A 23461-nucleotide genomic window follows, 5' to 3' on the forward strand; every position below is an offset into this window, starting at 1 on the left:
AAGAGCCTCCTCTTCTCCATCTCTTTCTCTATACATGTCTCGCTCTTTCCATCTCTCCCTCTCTCCCTGACTTTACTTCTTTCTCTCCTCTGTGTTCTCAGAGTTGATCTTGCCACCCCCCCTCCCTTTTCTCTTTTTTAAGTTCTCTTCTTCAGTCAATATGACTTTGCTTTCAATAGGAGCAAGGGTTTAAATAGTTAGCCTTTGTAATTTTTGGTAATGATTCTCCTCTGAGGACATGAAAGACAGGCTAAAGGGAAAATCTATTTTGTTCCTTTAAGAACACACACTCTGACCCACTAGAGGTTATCAAGGAAGACAAGTAGTTGGGTGATAGAGTTCACATATAAATATTCTTGCACATTAATAGATTATAGATTTTTCAGTGTGGGGACGTAGACATACTTTTAAGTGATTTTAAAAGGATGAACTTTTGTGACAAATATTATTTGTTACAAAAGTTTAATAAAAAGCAGAATATTTAAATGTCTGAAAGGAGAACGTGCAAGGGATATCTTGAAAGGTATAATCCTTAAGATTTCAGATGTGATGATACAAGCATTATTGATCCATTTCAAATTACACATGTATTGACATGTAAGAATACACACTCTTAGAGTACATACATTAGATGCATTAAGCAACTAATCTGCTTGGCTTTAAAGAAAATTTGCTGTCTTCTTTATAAATTGCTGTAGCTATACTCATATAACAAAAAAAACCACAATTATGTCATTATGTACAATGTGCACTCATGCCCACTTGCATGTATGTTTCCTGGGGATTCTTTGTGCATGTGCAATACATTTAAAGCCTTTATATACACTAATTAGTGTATATATAATGGCTACCAGAATAAATGCCAACCATAACCAGGATCAAAATTGGCTTTTATTTAATGAAAACCTTAATAGTTGGCACCAAGGGCTCACTCTTTTGAGCTGTGACACAAGATGAATGGTGGTAATTTGATGGTAGGACATATATCCAATAGCACCCTGGACATCTGAAAATCAGGACTGAGTCAGTACAGTATAAATATCTGCTATTACTGATTGTTTGGAAATAGACTGAATGGTGCTTGTTAATGCTTTTTCAGTACACTGCAGCACCAGCCTTACTCACGATGGAGCACAGACAAAAGGATAAAGAAAAACAAGTAAACATAATATGATTTTGTCATATTGTTATTTCAAGGCCACAGTCCAAATTCTGTGTTCATTAACCTGTACAGAGAAAAACTGTGCAATGTCACACAGCATAAGTTTTGTATTTGCTACAAAGCTGAATATTTCACCTGGCTCCATTTTCTGACAAAACGTGGTTGGTAAAAGCCATGTTTCAGAGAGAGAGGCAGTGGGTGCTTGTCTCTGTAGTTTCTCAGTCTGTCTCCGGTCTGACACAACTGATGCGGAGTGAGTGATCTGTAGCTGGCAGCCTGCCCTCCTGGAGCAGGTAGAGTCAGCACACACAACTGGTCCGATAGAGCTGAAAGAGATGGAACAAATGGTCACATGTGAGCAAAACATGCACACAAACAAATACACACCACATTTAACTAAAAGTGACCTAGCTTTACACCCAGTGGCCATAAATCATAAAGAAGACATGTTGTCCTCCTGGGGATAATGGGGGTCTGATAGAGTGGATGTGAAGTGACACCGCCACTGCTGGCAGCCTGCTCTCCTGAAGCAGGTAAACCAGGTAGAGTAAACACACACAGCTGGTTCCACTGAGACACACATACAAAGAAACATACAGGGGAGCATCAAAGGGAATTGATGCATGTTGAAATACACACAACTGTAGGTAGTTATACTAGAAGGTAAGGGGAGGCACGCAAGTCAGAATCAGAAAGATGGACAGTTGACATCTTCCAATCATTGTCAATAGCCTAAAGGTCAGGAGCTTGTTTTATTTAAGGGACACTACCCTACATTATGCTGGGGTTATGCTATGCTGTTTGTCCTTTTAGACCCAGCAAGCTAATGTGACAAACAGCAGCAGAAACAAGCTGACTACTTTGGCTCAGATGAGTAAACAAGCGGACATGTAAATAACTAGTTCAGTGCATGGGTAGAATTCACAGCCTCAACTTCAGTCACAGCAAAGACTATTAGTGCCTGGTCCTGGCCCAGCCTGTCAGTTGTGATAGCAGCAGGTAGAAGGTTGAGACTGTGGCACACCAGCTGTGGCCCACTGGTACCCTCTCCTCCTCCATCCCTCCACCACCTCTGCAACACAAACAAATGCTAAACAGGCCACTGTCTCCACTACCACATTCAGCTGCAAATGAGCCCACTGTGGTCCCGGGCTCTGTTTGATGTCATGAATAATGAGGATGAATTTTCATTTGCACAGGTTTCTGAAAACTATAATGCCTATTGTTTAGGTTCCTCACATCAAGCAGTCAGGTCTGTGAGCTCAGGAGTCTATTCATGTCTAACTTATAAACACATACAATCCCAGCCCCCATGTTAATGACAGATTTTGGAAAATAGATATTGTGTGTATATTAGACTGCACACTTTTACTAAGTCTAATAAAGGGTGAGGATTGGTACCTCAGTACTGAAGCACCCATCCTGTATAGTCATGAGGTCCTTCAGGCAGTGATAGACACCTGACAAAGTGGATGTGAAGTGGTTGCTGCCCTAGTGGCAGCCTGCTGTCCTGGAGCCGGTAAACTAGGTAGAGAAAATATGCAGAACTGGTCATACACAAAAATGAAACTTAAAATAGGATTAAGAAATCAAAACAGAGAAACCACAGAGAGCAACAAACACATGCATTAAAGTAGGTTTCTGTTGGCTTTCTATAACCAGATTTCTTCAATGTCATATAAATGAGAAACCTGTATTTTATAAAAATGGTACTAGACAAAGTGGGGTTTTAGAAGAATAGGCTATGTGTATGACAAACATGTAAACAAATACTTTCACATTTAGAAAATTTGCTTTTTTACTGAGACTCAAGTGTTATGATTAACATCAATCTCGTGTTTGCTGGTCAAATATGAAGCTACAGCCACTGAAGACACAAGGGAAACATAAATACTACATTTCATATCCAGTGTCTCTAAAGCTCTTTAACACATCAAATCTTGTTTGTTTCATCTATACAAATAAACAAACTAAAACAAATTTGTTTTTTGTCATGACTCCCAGCACTTCCTATTAAAGGCTTTTATCTTGATACACTTCCACCTGCCCCAGTCTATACATCAGCTTTACCTGCTCCAATAAGCTCCGCCCACACTCACCTGCTTCTCATTTCGTCTAATCACCACCCAGTATAAGAGCCAGTGCTTGAATGCTTGCTCTGATGAACTTATCTCTTGTCACGATCCAGGTTTTGCCCTGTTTTTCTCTTCAGACCTGGGCCCTGCTCTTCATCTGCTTGGCCTACTGGTTTGGTTGATGTTTTGGACTTATGTTCTCCAGACTTCTGGTCAGTAACCCCAGTTTACCTTTCTAAATTATGGAGTCTTGCCTACCCAGGTTGGATATTTGATGTTGTCCTTGTCTGTGTTGTTTCCCCACTTTAGCTTTAGCAAACTGTTTGTGTCCTACATTTTGCTAGGTCCCTGCATGTTCCTCAGTACCAGTCGCATATGTGATGTGGACTAGACTCATTTAGACTTAAGGCCTATACATATTCTGCGAGAACAGAGAAATGTGTTCTCTCTTGTGGTATGGGAGTTCTCGCAGCTTGTTCTATGCAGAACTTTTTTTCTCGTGCGGTGTCAAACAACTATTGTGTGATTGGTCAGGAATTTGTAGTTGGCGTGGTTCATGCGGAAATGTTGTAGCGTTAATTCCCGCTTTTAATACTAGCGGTTGTCATAGCAATGGAGAGTTTTGAGGAACAGTTGGCAGAGGCGGTGAGGAAGTATAAAAATCTTTAACACATCTAAGAAATTTGAAGACACACAAATGGCTAATAATCTGTGGAACGAAATAGCCCGAACGTTTTGTATGGAGGAGCGCGTCTGTGGTAAAAGATGGCGACACCCAATAGCTTATCAGCTTCCCACAATGCTTAGCGAAAGTGACGTGTCCTGCAATGGGAGGGACTTCTCAGGATGTTTGCGCTTGAGTTTCACATGGAGTATGAAATTTTCCTGGCGAGAATTAACTTTGTTCTTGTTCCTGCCACCTCCAGAAAACGAATACATTTCCCTGTTGTCGCGGAGTATCTATCAGGCTTTAATCCATCTATGTGCTTAGTACTCACCTGCTGCCGGCCATCCTGTGCCAGTTCTCTATTTTTTGATGTCTGCCTTTGATTCACCTTCATATGCCAACTGCTAGGCTGTGTACAATGACTTAGGGAAACCTTTCAAGGTGATTAGGTAAACAAATATAGAAGAGGTATAGGTACATAGGTATGTGAGCTGTTTCTATTGTTTCTAGTAAGTTAAGCTAAGTGTGTCCTAGCTATATTGTACAAAACATTAGATTTTGATCATTTCTACCTTGCAATGCAATGGCTTGGTGGTTAGTACTGTTGTCTCACAGCAAGAAGGTTCCTGGTTTGAAACCGTTTTCTGTATCGAGGTTGTATGTTCTCTCCGTGCTTGCATGGTTTTCCCCAGGTATTCCAGTTTGATCCCACAGTCCAAAATCCTGTATGTCAGGTTGATTGGGGATTCTAAATGGCCCGTCCACTGGAGAAAGAAATGGACACCCACTCCAGTATCCCTTGCCAAAAAACCCCCACTAAGGTCACAGAGAGTTGGACACAACTAAACTGAACAATAAACCTTGCAACAAGAAAGCAAATAACCAAAATGTTGAACTGCTTTTTTAAGGCAAGTGAGATGGCATTTTAGCAGCATTGCAACCAGTAAGATATAGTGAGTCCTTGTTGCTGAAATCACTTTAACTGAGTCTGCAGAACCTCTGTAAACAGCTTGTATAACATTTTGTAAAGTTTTAGCCATCGCAGATTTAAACAGCCTATGTGGAACAGTGAATGGATGTGGGGGAGAGTGGGCAAAACAAGTGTTTGGCAGTTAAAGTAGTAGGCCTATCTTTTTATCGACTGACGGGTTAAAAGTTGGATTTAATTGAAGCCCACAGGCATCTACAAGCTGCTATCGACAGGCTGCTTATGCCAGTCCATAACAGAGTAACAGTTGGTCAACACAGCATTGTTGACATTACTGAGGTGCAACACTGCTACTACATTTGGATCTGAATTATTCTGTCATGTGCTTAGTGTGACTGCGTAGATGTGCACATTGCTGAGGACAAAGTAGCTCATCCATTGTTAAAGTTTATTTTTCAGTTGTCTGTAGCTACAGCAGTTCTGCTTATGGTCCATTGATTCCCTCATTAGCCTCAGCCTACTAAACAACCAGGCGACTGCTAATGCACTGGCCATTACCATTCAACTTGTTGTACAAGGCGAGAACATTCACTGCTTTAGAATGAAAAGTAAAAAAATATATATATAATGTATAGAATATTTATTACTTTCAAAAGCTGTAAAGATTTTAAAAGAACTTTACATAACAAAAATAACAATATATAGCTTAAAAATACCAAAGATTATATCGGCAAAGTTTTTCTAAATTTCCTCAATGTTAGCTGCTTTTGCATGATATGTTTCTGACTTATTGTAGTCTGACTATGCGTACTAGAATTGTACAAATCATTTACAAAGGATTAAGTTTAATATACCAACTAAAACTCTAACTTATGGACATTATGCTCACTTTAACACCAACTTGACATTATCAATGGCTGGTGCACCTCTGTTATGCAGTTACACAGCTATACTATATCAAGAAATTTACAGTAGGTTACTATTACATCTTATATGTGCATGTTCCATGCCTGTGACTGCATGTGTGATTCCTCTTATTTCTGTTTCACAGCCAAAGAAGTGCAGCTTAAATGAGCTGGAAAATCTAAATAACTTGTAGGTTGAATTAAGACCACACAAGCATAATGGGATAGACTCCAAGCTCTGTTTATGAATAGGTGAAGCATTATAGAAAATAGATGCATTGACACTTACAGTATGTTCTGCTCTAACTGTGGACACGAGGACTGCCAAGGCTTCTTTCTTTTCAGAAGCAGTGAATTGATTTGATTCCCTTTCACCTATATACTTTCACTGTTTTGTGACCACCGCTTACTTTGTCAGTGCCAAGTAGTCCTCAGCAGCTCAACTGGAAGAAGTCCAGGTTTTTACATAGAGACCTTGTATAGTTTCATAGTTGACCATGATTGTCTCCAAACTAGTTGTGATGTTAAAAACTCATGCTCAACTGATGAATATGACAAAAACTAAGTGTAAAACTCTACATGTATAACATACACACATAGACAAAATTGTTCATACCCTTCCATTACAAAGAAAAAAAAACCAAACAATGCTCACTTGTAATTGGCTTGGACAAAAATGGTGGTACCCTTAACTTTATATTGTTGCACAACCTTTTGAGGCAATGACTGCAATAAAGCGATTTCTGTTCATCTCAATGAGACTTCTGCACCTGTAATCAGGTATTCTGGCCCACTCCTCATGAGCAAACTGCTCCAGCTGTCTCAGGTTTGAAGGGTGCCTTCTCCAGACTCCATGTTTCAGCTCCTTCCACAGATGTTCAATAGGATTTAGATCAGGGCCACTTCAGAATAGTCCAGTGTTTTGTTCTTAGCCATTCTTTGGTGTTTTTAGTTGTTTTCTGGGTCATTATCCTGTTGGAGGACGCACAACCTGTGACTGAGACCAAGCATTCTGACACTGGACAATATATTTTTCTCCAGAATGCCTTGAGATTTCATTGTACCCTGCACAGATTCAAGACATCTTGTGGCAGATGCAGCAATGCAGCCCCAGGAACATCTGAGCCCCCTCATGTTTCACAGTAGATATTCTTCTCTTTGTACGTTTCATTTTTGCATCTGTGAACATAGAGCTGATATGACTCGCCAAAAAGCTCCACTTTTGTCTCATCTGTCCAGAGGACATTCTCCCACAAGCTTTGTGGCTTGTCAATTTTGGCAAATTTGTCTCGCCATTTTATGATTTGCTTTCAAGGAGTCCTCCTGCTTTCTTCCATTAAGTCTACTTTGGCTCAGTGATGGATCTGTCACTGATGTACCTTAACCTTGGAGTCAGTTTATTTGGAAGTTGTTCTGGGCTCTTTGGTTACCATTTGTATTATTCATCCCGTGAACCTTAAACGTCTGAAAATGTGCAACTTTAGTCACAGGAACTTCAAGCTGCTTGGAGGTGGTCTTATAGCCTTTACCTTTAACATGCTTTTCTAAAATTGTTTTTGTCACATTCCAGTTTTTCTCATCTCCTGAGACAACTCTCTCCTTAGCTTTCTGTGGTACATGTTCAGTGTGGTATACATCATGATACTAAACAGCACAGTGACTACTTTTTAGCCTTTAAATAGGCCAACTACTGATTACAAGTTTGAAGACACCCGTGATGCTAATTACAGGACACACTTTAGTTTAACATGTCCCTATGTTCAAATAATTTTCAATTTTTTCTAGGGGTACCATCATTTTTGTCCAGGCCAGTTTCATTAGTTTTTTTTTATGCTTCTGTTGACCCACAATTCAAAAGCAATGTCTGATTTTCATTAGTTAATTTTCAGTAAGTTTTTATTTACTACAAGTGAGCGTTGTTTTTTTTTTTTTTTCTTTCGTTAATGGAAGGATACCAACAATTTTGTCCACATGTATTTGTCAATATAATACCTGTAGTCCCATCAGGTTGCACAGGTAGTCCAGTTATTCCAAGATGGCACATTCATACATTCAGTTACAAGAAGGTTTGCTTTGTCTCCCAGCACAGTCTCAAGTGCATATAGGTATGTGGGGGCCATACACACTTTGTCACAGGTCATGTGTTGATGGGATGAAACTGATGCAACTGTGATTTCAGTGTGCTGATAAATACCGCCCCTCATGGGTTAATGTTTTTGATTTCCATTGATTGATAGTATGTCATTTTGTTCTGAACAAATTATATAATATACATTACTAAAGTTTTTTTTTTACTTGAATAATTTATCAAGGCCCAATGTGTGATTTAAGTGTTCCAATCATTTTTTCTGAGCTGAATACAAATGTCACACCATGTCCTGAAGATGGTGATTGATCATTCAGGCCACCAGCACACTCAGTGTCAGGAGATTATGGTGTCAGTGGACAAGCACAGTATGAAGTTTTTTTGTTTTTCTTTTTTTTCCCCCGGACTTGTGAGCTGTTCTTAAGCATCTTAAGCAGAGTCTTGGTGGCTCTCAGAGCAGCTGACCCAGTTAAATTGCTGTGTTGTATTGTGACACTGACTCTCCAGCAGCCCTAGAAATGGGATTGCTTAAGTAGAGCCAATTCTGTTAGTTCTCATCACAGACATCTGTAGAAACATTTTGAATACGCATATATCAAAATGTTTAGGAGCTGATGTTTTTCAGTGGCATGCCAATGTTATTTTTAATGTTATTTGGCATTAGCAATGATTTTTATTTCACCAGAAGCTGCCCGGTAATGGCTAAATATTAGGCCACAGCACAAATTCTGATACAAGCCGCCAGTCATTTATTTCACAGTAGTGTTTATAATAAATTGTAATTTATTTATTAAAACATATGCTGTCAAGAAGATCTTTAGTATAAAATCTATATGCTCTCCAATGTTTTCATGGTCCAAAGAGTTTTCAATAATGTGACAAGGTTTTATTCAAAACTCCAAATAACTCTTCTGAATACTTTCAGATAAACAAGTTATTTAATGAAACATACACATTTGCTTTTCTGTTTGACTGTGTCCAGCCATTTACAGTCCACATTTAATGATGTAAATGAACAGCACTGTATGCGTGGTGAGAAAAAAGGGCTGAATAAATAGGACCGCACCCCTGGTCTGCAGTCATGCCCATCCTCAGCGCAATATGTTAAGTCCATCATCTTTTCTTCCTCTTACGAGTTCAGTTTGTGTATCCTTGCTCCAATATACTCTTTTTCTAAACTCTATTGATTGAATTTTGATTGACATTCGGTTAAATATAGCTTTGAATTAAGCCATTTTCATTCAAAGAATATTTTAAAGGCTGCAACAAGAGGTTTTTGAACTGACAATCTTTATCACGTTCCATCAATTGCTTGGTCATCAAGGCAAGCAGCTCAAAAGGATTCTTGTGATCAAGGATACCCACACCAAGCTTTAGAAGTGACTCAATCGTAGCCTGGATACAGGTCGGCCTCAGCGTGGTGGTTGGCCTGCCGGTAGAGTCTGGTTTTGGATTCTAGGCTGGGAGTCAAACTCTTTTACCCCAGTGTTCCCACTAATGAACGGCACTAATTGATTGAAAACGCTGGTGGGAGGGGATGAGCGAGCGGGGTGTCACAGTGAGAGAGTGAAAGTGGGGTTTGAACACAAACTGCATTTGGATCCAATCCAGACTGATGTGGGGGCCCACAGCAAAGAGCCCCAAGTATTGTACATAGTCAAGCGAATATAATAGAGGGTACAGTGAACACAAGGGACCAGACACATAAAGGAAAGTCAGCTCTGACCCTCTGTTGCCCCGCTGAGAGTAAAAATACTTTGTGGTTAATTGCAATAATTCCTGTGGCTTGAATCATGGTGTGCATTTGTGGCCAATATGATTATAATACATGTATCCCATGTGCATCACATGCCTCTTATTACCTTAAAGTCACTATAAACAAGGATATAGATTGACTTTAATCCACCAAACAAGTAAATGCATCATGTTACACAACATGAATTGCCTAGTTTTCCTCCCTGGTAATTCCTTGCACCCGTGTTAGCTTGAGCATGAAGAAAGAATGGAGTCACCATCCCCTAGAAAAAATCTCATTTGCTCGCTTGTATCTGCAATCGCATTATTTCCTACACTATACAGATTACCCAGCAACTCAAAAGCTTAGGTTTGTTGTTCATTTCTGTCTTTACCGCCATGGTCACCTCAACCACACACTACCCCACAATCTATCTTACCTGCATAAATGGATAAACAGTATGATACTTTTTCTGCTCTACTTTTGGGCAGATGTTACCTAGATGGAAAAGGTGGGCAATGTCTGATAATCAAGGCTTCCACTCAAAACCACTGAAGCCTGGTACGGGTTAGCATCCCATTAGATTTGTGTCCAGCTTGGTTCTCAGTATGTTCTAATCAATTTGGACACTTATGAAATTATTTGCAGTGTTGGGATGAATAGGGTCATTTCTTGCTCAAACAAGGCGAGGAAAATAAAGTGTGCAACTGTGTGAGGTACAATAGATGTAGTTTTCTTCAGAGGTCCAAAAGCATAGTCTGTATAGAGCTTGGCATATGCACACAATCTGTTGCATTGCTCAATAACCTGTTACAGTAATGTATTTACTTTGTCAGCAATGAGGAGTCTGAAGGATTATGTTTCAGTAATCAGTTAGCTTTGTAACATTACTCACTGCTAAGCTTACAATCAGGAATCATCTAGTTTGAAGCTTAGCAGTTAAAGCAGGACCTTTGTAGTGCTACTTGCTTATGACAAGCTGTCAGTGAATGCTGGGGCTGACAGCTTTTTACGCACTATGTTACACTGCACATTATGTAGGCTGCTGATTTATAATAGCGGCATCTCTTTTCAGTCCAATTCAAGCACTATTTAGATATTGTAATTATGAAGCAATAAATATGACAAACTGCTCACTGCAGTGTTAGCTGCACCTAAACCAGATGGCCAACCTATCCTTTTTACACTCCACAGCTAACCTCACATCATGACTGGTGTGTTGTTTTATACATAAGGTAGAAAAATCCATGTCACTGGAATCTGGATGACATGTGCTGCATTGTAGTAAATAATCTACAGCAACAAACGCCTGCTGGTTATTTTGTCCAGAGACCTAATTTATTCAATCATGTCAAATTATATTACTATATTTTTTTTGTTTGTTTTTGAGTATCATTTAAATACTTTTTTTAGCATCTTCATGTTTTTGCTTTGTGTTAACTTTTCCTGTTCAAAAAAAATATCAGTGACTGTCTATTGGTTAGAAGCCAACAGTAATGTTTGACAGGTTTTTCAGTGTAGGATACATTTAGGTGAAAACCATATCTTAATCCATGATGTATTTATGTCACCATTTACAGTCTTTGGGGGTTGTTTGCTCTCTATTTGCCTGTTGCAAAGAACCAAGGAAAATTGCATGCAAAATAAAGCACAAATGGTGCGTATTTATAGGGTGGATGAACTCTGCAACAGTCTGTCATAATTTCACTGCCCTCAATATGACACAAAACATGGAGTAAAATCTATGCAGCAACTGAAATATAGTCAGCTGAGCTGTAATCAGTCAGGGTGTGGTTTCTGCTGCTTCTGATTAGAGATTTGTGCAGCTTGTGATAATGTGTATTGCTGGAATATTGTTTGGCCTCCTGTTCTGTTTGTGAAGAGGAGGCAGTTTGACTAGTGAGTGGAGTAGGAGTGTGTGGAAAGCAGTCACGGAAATTACAGGAGACTAAGCCTGCTGAGTACTAAGTTCACTGCATCCAAATACAAGGAAACAAGCATTTAAATTCAAGCATTTGAAAAGACACGTTTTGGGGGAGTACATTATGAATTTCACTATTCACAGTTCAGAAGTTCAAATACCTTTTGTAAACCACAAATCCAGACATTTTCACTGGACAAGCAGCAAGAGGCTTCTGTGGGTTTCTGTGGTAAATGTGTGTCTGACCTTTTCCGAGCATTATTGGAAAGTTTGTTTACCCAAGTGTTACTAAATATAAATTTCAGTTGTACTTTACAGTTGTTTCTATTTTATGCCACTTTATCATTTTACTCTGTTTCTGGGCAAAATATTAATTCACTGCAGTTACTAGACAGCTACTGTACAAATCCACATTACAATATAGTGTGCTTAGCTACAGCTCAAATTATCTCCATCACCACAACAGAAAAATACAAAGGACACAGTGGCCAGTATGTTTGCATTGAGCGCTTTTAATTTTCACACTTTAAGTTCAATTTTATAATGATAGCTCTTTCCGTTTTTTAACACGAGTAGAATTTCAATGCCAGACTATTATACTACTCATAACATACAAAACAATATTTTCACCCTAAAGCATTGCTCTTTTTTTTTTTTTTTTTTTACCTCACCTCTTGTGGAAAGACACAAGTCCATTTGTTATGATGGGTTTAGTCTGATTGATTGGAAAAGGGAATACTGTAATCAATTTAAAGGGTAACAAATCAGCCAGTACTGTAACTTATTATTATTGGAAGAAAAAAATGACACATTGTTCTTTTATAATTTTCTAGGCCTTGTTAGGCATTAAGGATTTTTCTTGATGGCAATATAAACAAAAAATTTGTCTTTCTAAATCGACCAAATTGACTAGTCCATCCTTACATTGTTTATCAGTTGAAGTGCTTTTCTACTTGTGACCGTCACAGCAGAAAAACCTGCCTATGAGTTTGAAACACAAAACACAACTGGTTATACGATCTGAATGGGATTTCACACGGAAAACGTTAGGATTAATAATGCAGAACATATTAGAGACAGAAAGAACAACTCAGTCTTGATATTTTAAATTAAATTTTATTTGAAAACCAACGACGTAATGGACAGGAGTAAAATATTGTCCTCAGACAATATAATTTACAAACAAACGTATACAACACTTCTCCACTGACAGGTGAAATATCATACTTAACACTTTACATAGGCTATAACTGCAATCAATACATTTTTTTCTTTAAGAAATAAATCCTTAAATAAACTGGGCGCTGCTGCTGGCTGCTTCTCTGAGAACAGCGTGCCTCGGCAAGAAAGTGCAACTTGAAGTACAGAGTGTTATTTAGTGAGGCGTAGGGAGTCAGAGCTATTAACTAAAGTCATGAAAACAATAACTTCCATTAGAATAATTATGAATTGTTGAAATGAAAAACCCATTGACGCTTTTAAAGTGCAACTGACAGTTTAAAGGGGTATATGGGGACATTTTGAACAGGTTGCGCATTTTATTTAAAAAAACGAAAAGACATTTAAAAATATATTTTTGCAACTAAGAATTTCCCAGAGTGTGTGGAATGTAGTGCTTTGTTTTTTTGTTTTTTTTTGTTGTTTTTTTTTGTTGTTTTTTGTTTTATTTTTTCGATCAGACCTTAAGTTTAGTGGCTTTTCAAAATGATGATACAAAAACAAAATCATTTACTTTCATAATCATCTGTAGCAGTTTGTTTTTCCTCAAAGCGACTGAAAGTGCCTGTAGAGGATAGTAGTCTTGCTTTGTGTGCCGTTGTTTAGATGCTATTGTAGTGTCGCTGTTATGAAATGCAGCAGGTAAAGTCCAATTTCTATCGAAAACATGAAACAATAATGATGATTGGCATGTGAAAGAAAACGCAAATGTCTGGCCCGCCACTGAAACCTTCTGTTTTTAACCATGGTTAAGAGAGCATGCAGAGAAGTTGGGTATTGTTGACGTGTCCTTGAGTAAGACTGATTTTTATTTATTTATTTTGTCTGCCTGATTACTGTGCATAACCGTTATGTATATGTTGATGCGCTTTAAATGAAGATCCAAATTGGGTTTTTAGCTTTTTTTTTTTTTTTTGTTAAAGGACTGAAAACCTAAAATTTTATTTTGATGCCAAAAATTCCCACTATTTCTAAGTAATATTTAAATGGAAAAAGTGTGATTCTGTTGGAGATTTTCAGACGCCTTTGGACCACTGTCTGAAATGTAAAAATGCCAGACTACACAAGACTAAAAGACATGCCTCGTTGTGTGCACAATTTCAAGACAATGAACAGTCTTTCCCTGGGCATTGAAATATGTCAGTCATTGTTTTTGCTTGATTCTTGGTCGCTCTGGTCGTCAGTGAAGCACACATCTACATCACTGTCATTGTCGCTTTTTTGCTCTGCTTCGTCAAACAGGCCGCCCGCTTTGTCGTCCAGTTTCTTGACAGTCTGCCCGGGGTGTCTGGACTTTACATGCCTCTCCAAGTCCCGTCTCCGCACCAGCACCTTGCCGCAGAAGTCGCACCTGTAGGGCGTGTTTCCCTCAGCGTGGAGCCGGATGTGTTTGTTCAAGTTGCTGGGGTCTCCAAAGGGTCTGAAACACACCTTGCACTTGAGCGGTTTGTAACCTGTGTGAGTCCTCATGTGAATTTTCAGGCCGTATTTCCTCGAGTAGAGCTTACCGCAATACAGGCACAAGTGCCCCTTTTTCGGTTTGCCGGATCCGGTATTACTCGCGCTTCCGGCGGGCATCGAGTCCAGCCTCGTCCGGTTCTTCTCCGCAGCGATTTCAGACAGCTGTTGCGTGTGCATAGCGATCTCCCGGTCAATGTTGGTGATTGACCCCAGATCTTGATTCAGGGAGGGTGCACCAAAGTAGGACATGGAGTCTGGGTACTTGAGGAGGTTACTAAAGTGGAATTTCAAAGGGTAATAAGGCGAGCTGTACAGGAGCTCCCCGTTATAGACAGTGAAGGGCATGATTGGGATGTTACAGTCTCCCCCATAGGTCTTCATACCGTCAAACTGAGGGAGAGAGAATCTTTCAAAATGGAGTCCAGGGGGCATCTGGGGGTAACGTGAGGGAGACAGGCCGGAATGCATCCGACTCTCTACGTGTTTAAAAGCTGATGTCTCCTCCATGTGAGGCAGCAATGGGAAACCCCGGATAGCGTTTGTGCACTGCACCACTGGCGTTGTGGAGTCCATAATTGCAGGTGCGCATTTTGGTGGATGGTTTCCTCCTCCGTTTAGACTCTCGCCCACATTGCGGATTGGTTTCATGTTCCCAATGAGTTTGCTGAATCCCATGCCGCTCAGCTTTCCGTTGGCATCGTCCCTGACATCCGCGCCCGGGCCTTTGGAGAGACCAGTCGGTTTGAAGGCAGAGCGCACACCCGGGTGGAAGCCCATGCTGTTTAGCATTGAAGATGTGGCGCCGAGGCCAAGGAGGTGTCCCTGGTTTCTGGCTGAAGTAACGCTCATGTCGAGGGCCCTGTCCTGCTCCTCGGAGCTGCTTTTCTTTGACAGTCCGGCTTTGTTTACAAATGGCGAAGAGGACACCGCCCGTCTGCCAGAGTCTGAGATGGAGGAGTTACTGTGACCGCTCCTCGGAGAGGTGGACGTGTTTGGGATGTCTCCTGACTTCGGTGACCTGCTAAAGTTCTCAGTGCCTCTGGCCTGCTCGCTGCTCACAAACCCCCGTCCGTTGCTCAGGGCGCAGTGGAAGTGGACATGGGCCTTGAGGGTGTTCGGGTATTTGAATATTCTCCAACAGTACCAGCAAATGTAACGCTCCTCACCTGTAGAGACAACAGCGAACATGACATTAATAATGACATGGATGAGGATCATTAACTAACACAACGCAGCGTGTAACAAGTTAATACTGATTACATGCCAACAGTATAATCCCATGAGTAAAACGCCGGCTCCGTGCGTAAAATGAAATTAACAGGTTTGGCAGCCTGTACAGAACCAACCTGTGAGCGTCTATATAGAAGTGAACTTTTTTTTCCTTTTAAGGTCTATCACCACATACAACACCTGCACCTGACCTGCAAAGAGGTGGTGACATGATGGAAAATTGGCATTTACGAGGGCGCTGAATCTAAATCGTTGAATCGTATTTCAACGTGGTCACATTTGAGTGATCTCTGCTTAAAATGTGTCTTTAAAGACATATTTAGATTTTCATCAGTCACTCCTGCACTTCCCTTGAAATTTAAATTCAGGGCTAATGGATAAGATCCGGCTTCTAAGATGTGGTGCCAAATGGCAATAGATCCGGGAAGCCATCTTAATAACCCCCAGCCTGGCACTCAGGGGTTAATATAGATGTAATGATTTTGTAATCCTCATACGGGTCATTGTTTATGGTCGCCATCAAAAGAGCAAACGTCCTGCCCAATCTGGCGCTCAGAAACCGATGCATTGAATGCGGGACTTTCCTTCTCTGTGCGCTTTCCCGTGGAAGTGACAGCAGCTGTTGCTTGAAATCGCAAGTCTCGAGAAACAATGGCCCCGGCCCATCTGTTAACGCCTAATAATGGGAGCGAGCGTATGTCCAGGAGCAGCACACGGTGTGTTGGGCCGGAGAATCAGGGCAATATACACCCCACATAAAAGTTAGCATTCATTAGGCCACAATACCTTAACGCACCCACCTAATTGACCGTGAAGCACTTGTTTTTGAATTTATTTGCTTTTGAATACATGAATATTAATGACGCGGTGACATTTGTTAACCTCTATCTCACGGCTGACTCACCAGCCTCTTCGTCAGTTTCTGCTTTTTATTGCTTTATTTCGGTTGCTTTATTCTGTCTTTCAAGCGCTGTAATTACCATAGCACAGTTGCTATTTTTTTCTCCGTGTCATTTTGATATTATTTTAAGCATTTTTTTACTTTTTATTCAAATTCCCGTAAGGTGGTCTTCCTACTCGAATGAAATCCCAAATCACTGTCTCATGAAGGAGACAGATTAACGTATCTGTTAATAATAATCTTTTTAAAAACGGATTAGTCCCTGCTAAAATGGTATTTTGCCAGGATTAGACATTAATCTCCAAGCGGAAAGTAGGAAATGTCATTATCCAAGTCCAAACACATGCAGATTAGTACAAACGCAAGCTAATGACAAAAGGAACGAATATATGTGGTAATTAAAACTAAGATTAGTATATTGTGCCTCATTGTTTTTCTGTTTCTTGTGTAGTTTCTAATATTCGTGCACCCATGTTCAGTAATTAGTAGGGGCTTAGGACAAATAGGCCTAATCACAGATTGGGTTTTTTCTGGCTTTAAAGCCCAGCTCAAAAATAACATGCTCACACCTTGCGCCAAATAAATTTTCCCTTAAGCTTTTATTAAATAATTTGTTGTTAGTTTTTTTTGTTTTAAAAAGGATTTTAATAAATAATCTAAAATATATAGGCTGTATTCTGTGTCCATCTCTCAGCGATTGGCAGATCTTTAACGTCAGGCCTTGTATATGACTGAAGCTGATCTTACGTGCTTCTCTAAATGAAACATCTTTGACTATTTTTATAATTGAAATTTTCAATCCAGATATAATTTGATAATTCAGTGTTATAATGGACATCATTTTACAGACATTTTATTTCCCATTAGTGGTCAAACCCTCTTTTGGGACATTATTAGCTGTTTGATTTACCTTTCTCGTCGTGGGTGGGCGTGGCCGTGGTGGGAATGTCGTACCACTGGGCCAGAGTGTTGGAGTACCAAACACAGAGCTCCTCTCCTGCGGGGATTTCTCTCAGCACACGGTAGAAAATCTTCAAACAGGAAACGGAGCAGAAAGACCGGAGTTAATTGAAGCGCCCAAGTGGGGGAAGAAAACAAAACCAACAACCAAAAGGCAACACTTAGAAATTCCGCGAGGTTAAAGTGTGATGGGTGAAGAATTCACCTGTCCGCCAGGTAAATCCGACACAGCTTCCAGGTTTTGCTCTTGACTGTTCCTGGCTGCGCGGATGAATCCGATCCAGTCTGGTACGGGACAGCCCGACTCATCCACAAACTCTCCCCGCACTAAGCGGATCTGTGAAAACAAAGCCAAAGTGAGTTTGTCAGCTGATAGGATATGAACACCGAAGCCCTTTAACATGCCACAAAACTCTAACATATCTACGTTGAATCGAATGAACGAATTTATTTTTTAGAAACACGTTTTCAGCGTTTTTCCTCTGTATGTCATTAAAATCTATTCGGTAGCCTAATCTCCCTATTTAATCTTTCCATTTTTATTTGTTCATTTGTATTTGATTTAACAAAAATTGCCTGTCTGCTATAGTACCTGGAGGTGCTGCGGCCATGCATGAACAAAACGCGCTTAACGCGTCTTTATCCGCTCTGCTGATAATTTACTGAAGAGAGTGACACACGGGCCTAATTGAGTTGATACGGGAAACGAATTTGAGGAGTGTCGGAGCGTTTCTAAACTGTTCAAGGACATCAGGGCCGAAGCTTGACATTTGACACGGAGATTGCACCTGATGATCGCCGGCAGCCCCGGGGCCACGCATTTAGACGCATCAATCACTAGTGGGGACAGTTAAAGACGCATCTACAGCGCCGCATTGTTTATCACTGTCTTGTACAAAATGTGTTATTTTAAATATTCGAATTTTTAAAGCTATTTAGACTTTTTTTCTATTTTACCATTAAACTTTTATTTTCTAATTCTTCGCTCCTGGTTTTGTTGTTTTTATTTCCAACCTGGCTGCTGTTTATCTGGAAAATAACAGGAATACAGTTTGTTTGACTTGGTTTTTTATTGTCGTTAATATTTGTTTTTAGCCCCAGGCAGCATCTCCAGCCTCACTGGCATCTTTCTGTGGCCGGATTACATTAACATTAAACGGCTCATCCGGAGTGGCAGTGAAATGTGAGGCGGCTGAGGGCATGAAGTCCCATACAGCAGACCCGGGTCGCCCATTAGGCCGGTTAAGTACAAGCGCAGACTGACAAGTCACCCACTAATGGAGCTCAATTATTTCCAACGTGACAGGCCAAAGCAGTTAATAAGCGAAGGCCCGATGGAGTTTGACAGTACAGCTTTAAAGCCAAATCCGGCCCGTTCGTTTATTGATTTACTTTCATTGCAGGCCTACCTGCTTCAGTTCAAAGGGGGTTTCAAAATAGTGTGTTTAGACATTTAGGAGTTTTCATTTCATCAGCAGCGTAGCTTATATTTCGGTAAAAAAAATCTAAGGAAATGTTTTAAATATTTGAAGTTATCAGCTGCAATTTCCAATTAGCCTGATTAAATTTGAAATGAGTAAATACAAACATTTTTATTTAAAAATGTAGCAGCATTACTTCATCTTTAACAATCTAGCGATGCAAACTTTACTCAAAGCTGTCCACTGCGCCTGATTAACCTACATCATTTCAGAATGTTTCAAAATAAGATGCATCTTTTTTGTTGCACAGTAAAAAAAACTAAAGCCACATGTATAACTTTGACATAAACAAGTTAAGAAAGAAAAAGAAGTTTCAATGAGTTAGACTTGCCTTCTTCTTGGGTCCAGCTTCCTTACGGTCCGACACGTACTTCCCCAGTTTGAAGATGCCCGGTACCGGTCCTATCCGGAGCCCGGCCGGGATGCTGCAGTCTGCAAACACACTGACGGTGGTGGACGCCCGGGTGGCTTGCATGGTGAGGGGTGAGATCAGAACCATGAAGACTGATGGAGACCGAGTGGGAGAGTGCAGGGAAGGAGGAAGAGGAGGAGGAAGAGAGCAGGAGAGGATGAGGACCGGCCTATATCCGCCCTCAAAGTGACGCGGTGGCGTTATGCACTCCGGCTTTTCTAGTGACGGTGCAGGCAAGGTAGCATACAACCCCCACACCGACTCCCCACCGCCGCCGCCCCCACGACCTCTCCAGCTTAGGATGCCAGTGTGTGCGTGTGCGCGCGCGTGTGGGAGAGGGGGGCAGAGAGGTGATTGCTGTGCTGTAAGGTAGTTTAGAGTAGGAGCGTGTGTGTGAGCGACTGTGAGAGAGTTGGGTTCTCCCAGCAGCTGTGAGGAGAGGGAAAACGGCCCGGCCTGGTCACATGGAGACTTTCCCTCACCCCGCCGCATAATGAATTGCTCCAAAACGGTCAAGAGACACAAAGAGCCAGGCGACCTTCCCATCCCCAAAATCCAATTTGTCAAGGACAGAGAAAAGAGGATGCAGAATCAAAGGTCCAGAGCGACCATTAATCCTCAGCATGTGGCTTTGTCCTCCAGACAGTTCCGATATTTTAACTGACAAATCCACTGTATAATTTATCCATAAATCCTCACCCTTCCCATTCTTCCTTTTCAAACCAGGTTTTGGAAATCAGTGGCTACTTTAAATCTACTTGGCTGGCATTCTTAGGGTTTTTATAAACTTCAAAGCTCCTTTAGTTTCCCTCATCCTTTGTGTCTTTAGTTCAACAAAAGGAGCAGAAAAGTTTAGGGGACTTGTTAACTTCTATTGACTCACGGCGTGTGCCGGGTTGAAATCAGGCAGGTACTGAAAAGGGAGAACCACCAGCAGGAAGAGAGGGGGAAAACTCGAAAATAACCATCACCATCTTCCCAACACACACATACACGCTTATGATTTTCTTTTTTCTCATTGTATGGCATTGTTCTTCATAATTCAGTATTTAGGTCATCATTCCACTGAAACGTATTTATTTTAACTATTTTGTTTAAAGATGCTCATATATAAAATTAATAAATATAGGCTATAATATTAATAGCGATTATTGATTTTACTGACTAACTGGATTGTCTGGTTGATCATGTCATTCATTTTGTGGTTAAAGAAATATAAATCAGTGCCGTCGTGTGAAAACCATGTATCTCTGTCTTGTGCTCAGCTGTGTGACAGTCTAGTGTTCAGATTGTCCACTGGTATTTAAACACTTCATGCATTTTTTTTTTCCTCCTACTTTTGTCCACATCCTTCCAGGAACAAAAGGATCCAAACGTCCTAAATGATCAAAGTGTAGTAGGTCTAGAGGCTCCAGCATTGTGCTCTGTGCAGCAGGTTGCTTAAGGTTGCTGCACCTTTTAATGCTGGGGTGATGAGCCTGAACTGAGAAGAACAAGAACCAGTGGGCGATCAATTCAGACCAGCAACATGTTAACCTCTGACCTGGTCACTGTGCGCTATCAAAGTCTTATTATAGCAAATATTAATCTGAGAAAAAAAGTAGATAATATTTAGAATAAATCCAATAAATTATAAATGAACACCAGTAACAGACAATCTACAGATCTATTGAAATTAGTGTTTCAAATTTCTTATGTTTTGTGATATCAATTCTGTAGCATAATAATAATCAAACAGTTCAAGTCATGCTAATACACATTAATCTCTCTCTGGCTCTGCAGGCATCCCGTGTTGCTCCTCTCTCTCCTCCCTCCTCCACAGTCAGTCAAAGAGCCTGAACGACACGCGAACAATCTCGTCAATAGGCGCAATGTTTGCGCCTGGCTGTGCGGAGGGTTATTTATTAACGCCGCAGCATTTGCGACTGGTTCCCATCCACCCCTGCGCTGCTTTAAAGGCCCGCACTTCTCCACAGTGAAATGAATTATTCTCGGAGGAAGGGAGGGGAAAAAAGGACGAAGACGTTTCCTTTCTGTTTGCGGCGAAGTCGCTGGGGTGAATCCCTGCGCCACTGCGCGCACAGAAACCCCGAAGAGCAGTCTAAAGGCTCGGTGTCAGAGTGAAAGCAGTGTTTGAAGCAAATGGGATGGAAAATTAAATGAAATTAAATGGCTTGACCGGCGGTATTGTCCCTCCTCCTTAAAAAGAGACACATTAATTACATGGTCGGATCTTTATTCTGGGACAATATTGCAGAGTCAGTCAACAGCATTCCGCAAGTGCGCTTCACTTAAATGGACTCCGCATCTCTTTAATGAACTTAAATAACGACCTGAGAAGAATCGGGGTTTGGAAGAGGTGGGAGACGTATTTATGGGCGGCTCTGCCTGGCTCTTGCCACCCTTTTTTTGGATTTTAACTGTCTAAACGGTGGGGCTCTGATTCAACTGGTTGGCCATTAATGAGCCATGAATATAGAGGAACAACCTGTCTGCAAAGCAACGCAGTAAATTCAGAGAGCAATGCCCCACCAGGGATCTCCATTCACGCTCCCTGACTATACTTCAGGGGTGCCAAGGGTTCACCACCACCTCTCCTGGACTGGTTTCAATGGCCTGCCATTTAAGACCCCTCTGAGCTGAGAAGAAAACACATTTTTTATGTCGACCCATAAACTTTGTTTGGGTCTATTCAGAAGGGCCCAATCATTGTCCCACTTAGCAATGTGGCCTATTTCTCACAGATTCCCACGTCTTAGAAATGACTTTGTTTGTCTAAATCCATTTATTTCATCTACATGTAAGCCCACACCTTCGGAACCTTTCACATTCATTTGGTCACACTTCTTTAAATTAAAAAAAAGAAATGTTGTGGGTTTTTTTTTTCCAGGCAAAAGGTTGGAAACAGAGCTTATTCTTCCTTTCAGAGCCGAGCCCGCTCTCAGTTGCAAAGAGAAAGACTCCTGACAGCCTGTTTATCTGTTTCTTCACCTTTCTTCTTGCTTATTTAAAACAACCCGCCGTCACATTTAAGGCGTTTTATTTTCTGAGAAACCTGGGGAAAGACGCAAGCTGCTCCAAGTGCAAACCAGCTGCCTTGATGCGGGTGGGACATTAGCGACGCGTTTGAATAGTAATTATGCTTGTATGGGACTCCCACCAGATGACATGATTGGGATTTTAACCCAGACTAATATTCAAAATCGCATTAGAGAGGAGCCGAATAAACGGCACCCGATTCAGCGCTGTTCATGCGTGATTCCATTCAAAATGCCTTCTCTCTTTTTTTTTTCTTCCCCACACCAGAAGTGGGCTGCACCATTTCGGTATTCAAAGTCTACAAAGTTTCAGCGCCGAGCTTTTTTTTTTTTTTTTTTTTTTTTTTTTTTTCAGGCCACATTTCCCTGATTTAAACTCACTTTGTCTCGCATGAGGAGACGCGAATAAAAGCGTGTGAAGTTGTGTGAATTGATATGTTTCGGTGTACCTTATAAATTCATACCTTTTCTCACTCGAGCGCCTCAGAAAGAAAGTGTCACTCAGGGCGATTCTCTCTGCTGTCCGACGCATTTAGCAGGAGATCTATTTGAGAAGTTCATTCCTAGGCAAATGTATGCAGGCAGGGCTCGTCCTGAATAGAGCAGCGTGTCACCCGACCCTAATTGGGATTTAGCCACCCAAAGCATATGCACAAAGTGACAGAAAGTCACAGGTTTCAAAGAAAGTCGCAACTTTTGCCCTCCTCGCTGAATATAAGGAACTTTCCCCCCAGCTCGGAGCAAAACAGCGTTTTTTCTTATAGGCTGAGGGTTAGTGACCCAGCTGGCTCTGCGGCGTGTTTCTGCAAACTAAAAGTCCGAGCAAAACAACTCTAATGGCAAAGAGCATGTTTGGAGACATGCAGCCTTGACGGCCTATATGTTGGAGTAAGGCCAGATATTTTAGCCGAAGTCATGGTCATTATCTCAGCAAATATCGGAATAATAGTACAGTGTTTTGTTTTTTGTTGTTTTTTTTTAGATAGTAAAAATGTCTCATTTTTAATGAGTAATGTGTTTTTGTAATGTGTTCTGATAATTCCACATTTCAGTTTGAAAGAATAATAAAAATAATAATATAGGTTTTTGTCCTTCCCTTAACATAAATAAAAGCTGCGTCACGGTTGCTGCTTCATGTTTAGAGCGGTTTTTTGCCAGTGCTTTAATCTGCTCACATCAGTTCATGTGTTTGTTATAAAGGACCAAACTGCACTTGTTTTTAGTTTTTCACTGAGAACGAAGCACCATGGAGAGCTCCGCGTTGCAATGACGAACACACAC

General features: G+C 40.8%; 1 protein-coding gene across 1 annotated transcript; it reads right to left on the reverse strand.

Annotated features, from left to right (window-relative positions):
* Positions 1-13837: 13837 nt before the first annotated feature.
* On the reverse strand, positions 13838-19229 carry prdm13 (PR domain containing 13). The gene is made up of 4 exons (XM_026294123.1): positions 19062-19229; positions 17455-17586; positions 17200-17320; positions 13838-15324 (listed from the first exon to the last, which is right to left on the reverse strand). Exons 1-4 carry the CDS (start codon positions 19227-19229, stop codon positions 13838-13840), a joined length of 1908 nt encoding a protein of 635 aa, XP_026149908.1.
* Positions 19230-23461: the final 4232 nt, after the last annotated feature.

Source organism: Mastacembelus armatus, chromosome 16, assembly GCF_900324485.2.
Source record: "Mastacembelus armatus chromosome 16, fMasArm1.2, whole genome shotgun sequence".
NCBI classification, from domain to species: Eukaryota; Metazoa; Chordata; class Actinopteri; order Synbranchiformes; family Mastacembelidae; genus Mastacembelus; species Mastacembelus armatus.

What these genes read in the sequence shown, in the direction of transcription:
- prdm13 (XM_026294123.1), bottom strand. Translation starts at nt 19,229, where the DNA reads ATGGTTCTGATCTCACCCCTCACCATGCAAGCCACCCGGGCGTCCACC. An exon ending in AAGCTGGACCCAAGAAGAAG is followed by an intron (nt 17,587 to 19,061) that starts GCAAGTCTAACT and finishes TTGTTTTCACAG; the next exon opens with ATCCGCTTAGTGCGGGGAGA. An exon ending in GCCCACCCACGACGAGAAAG is followed by an intron (nt 15,325 to 17,199) that starts GTAAATCAAACA and finishes TTGTCTCTACAG; the next exon opens with GTGAGGAGCGTTACATTTGC.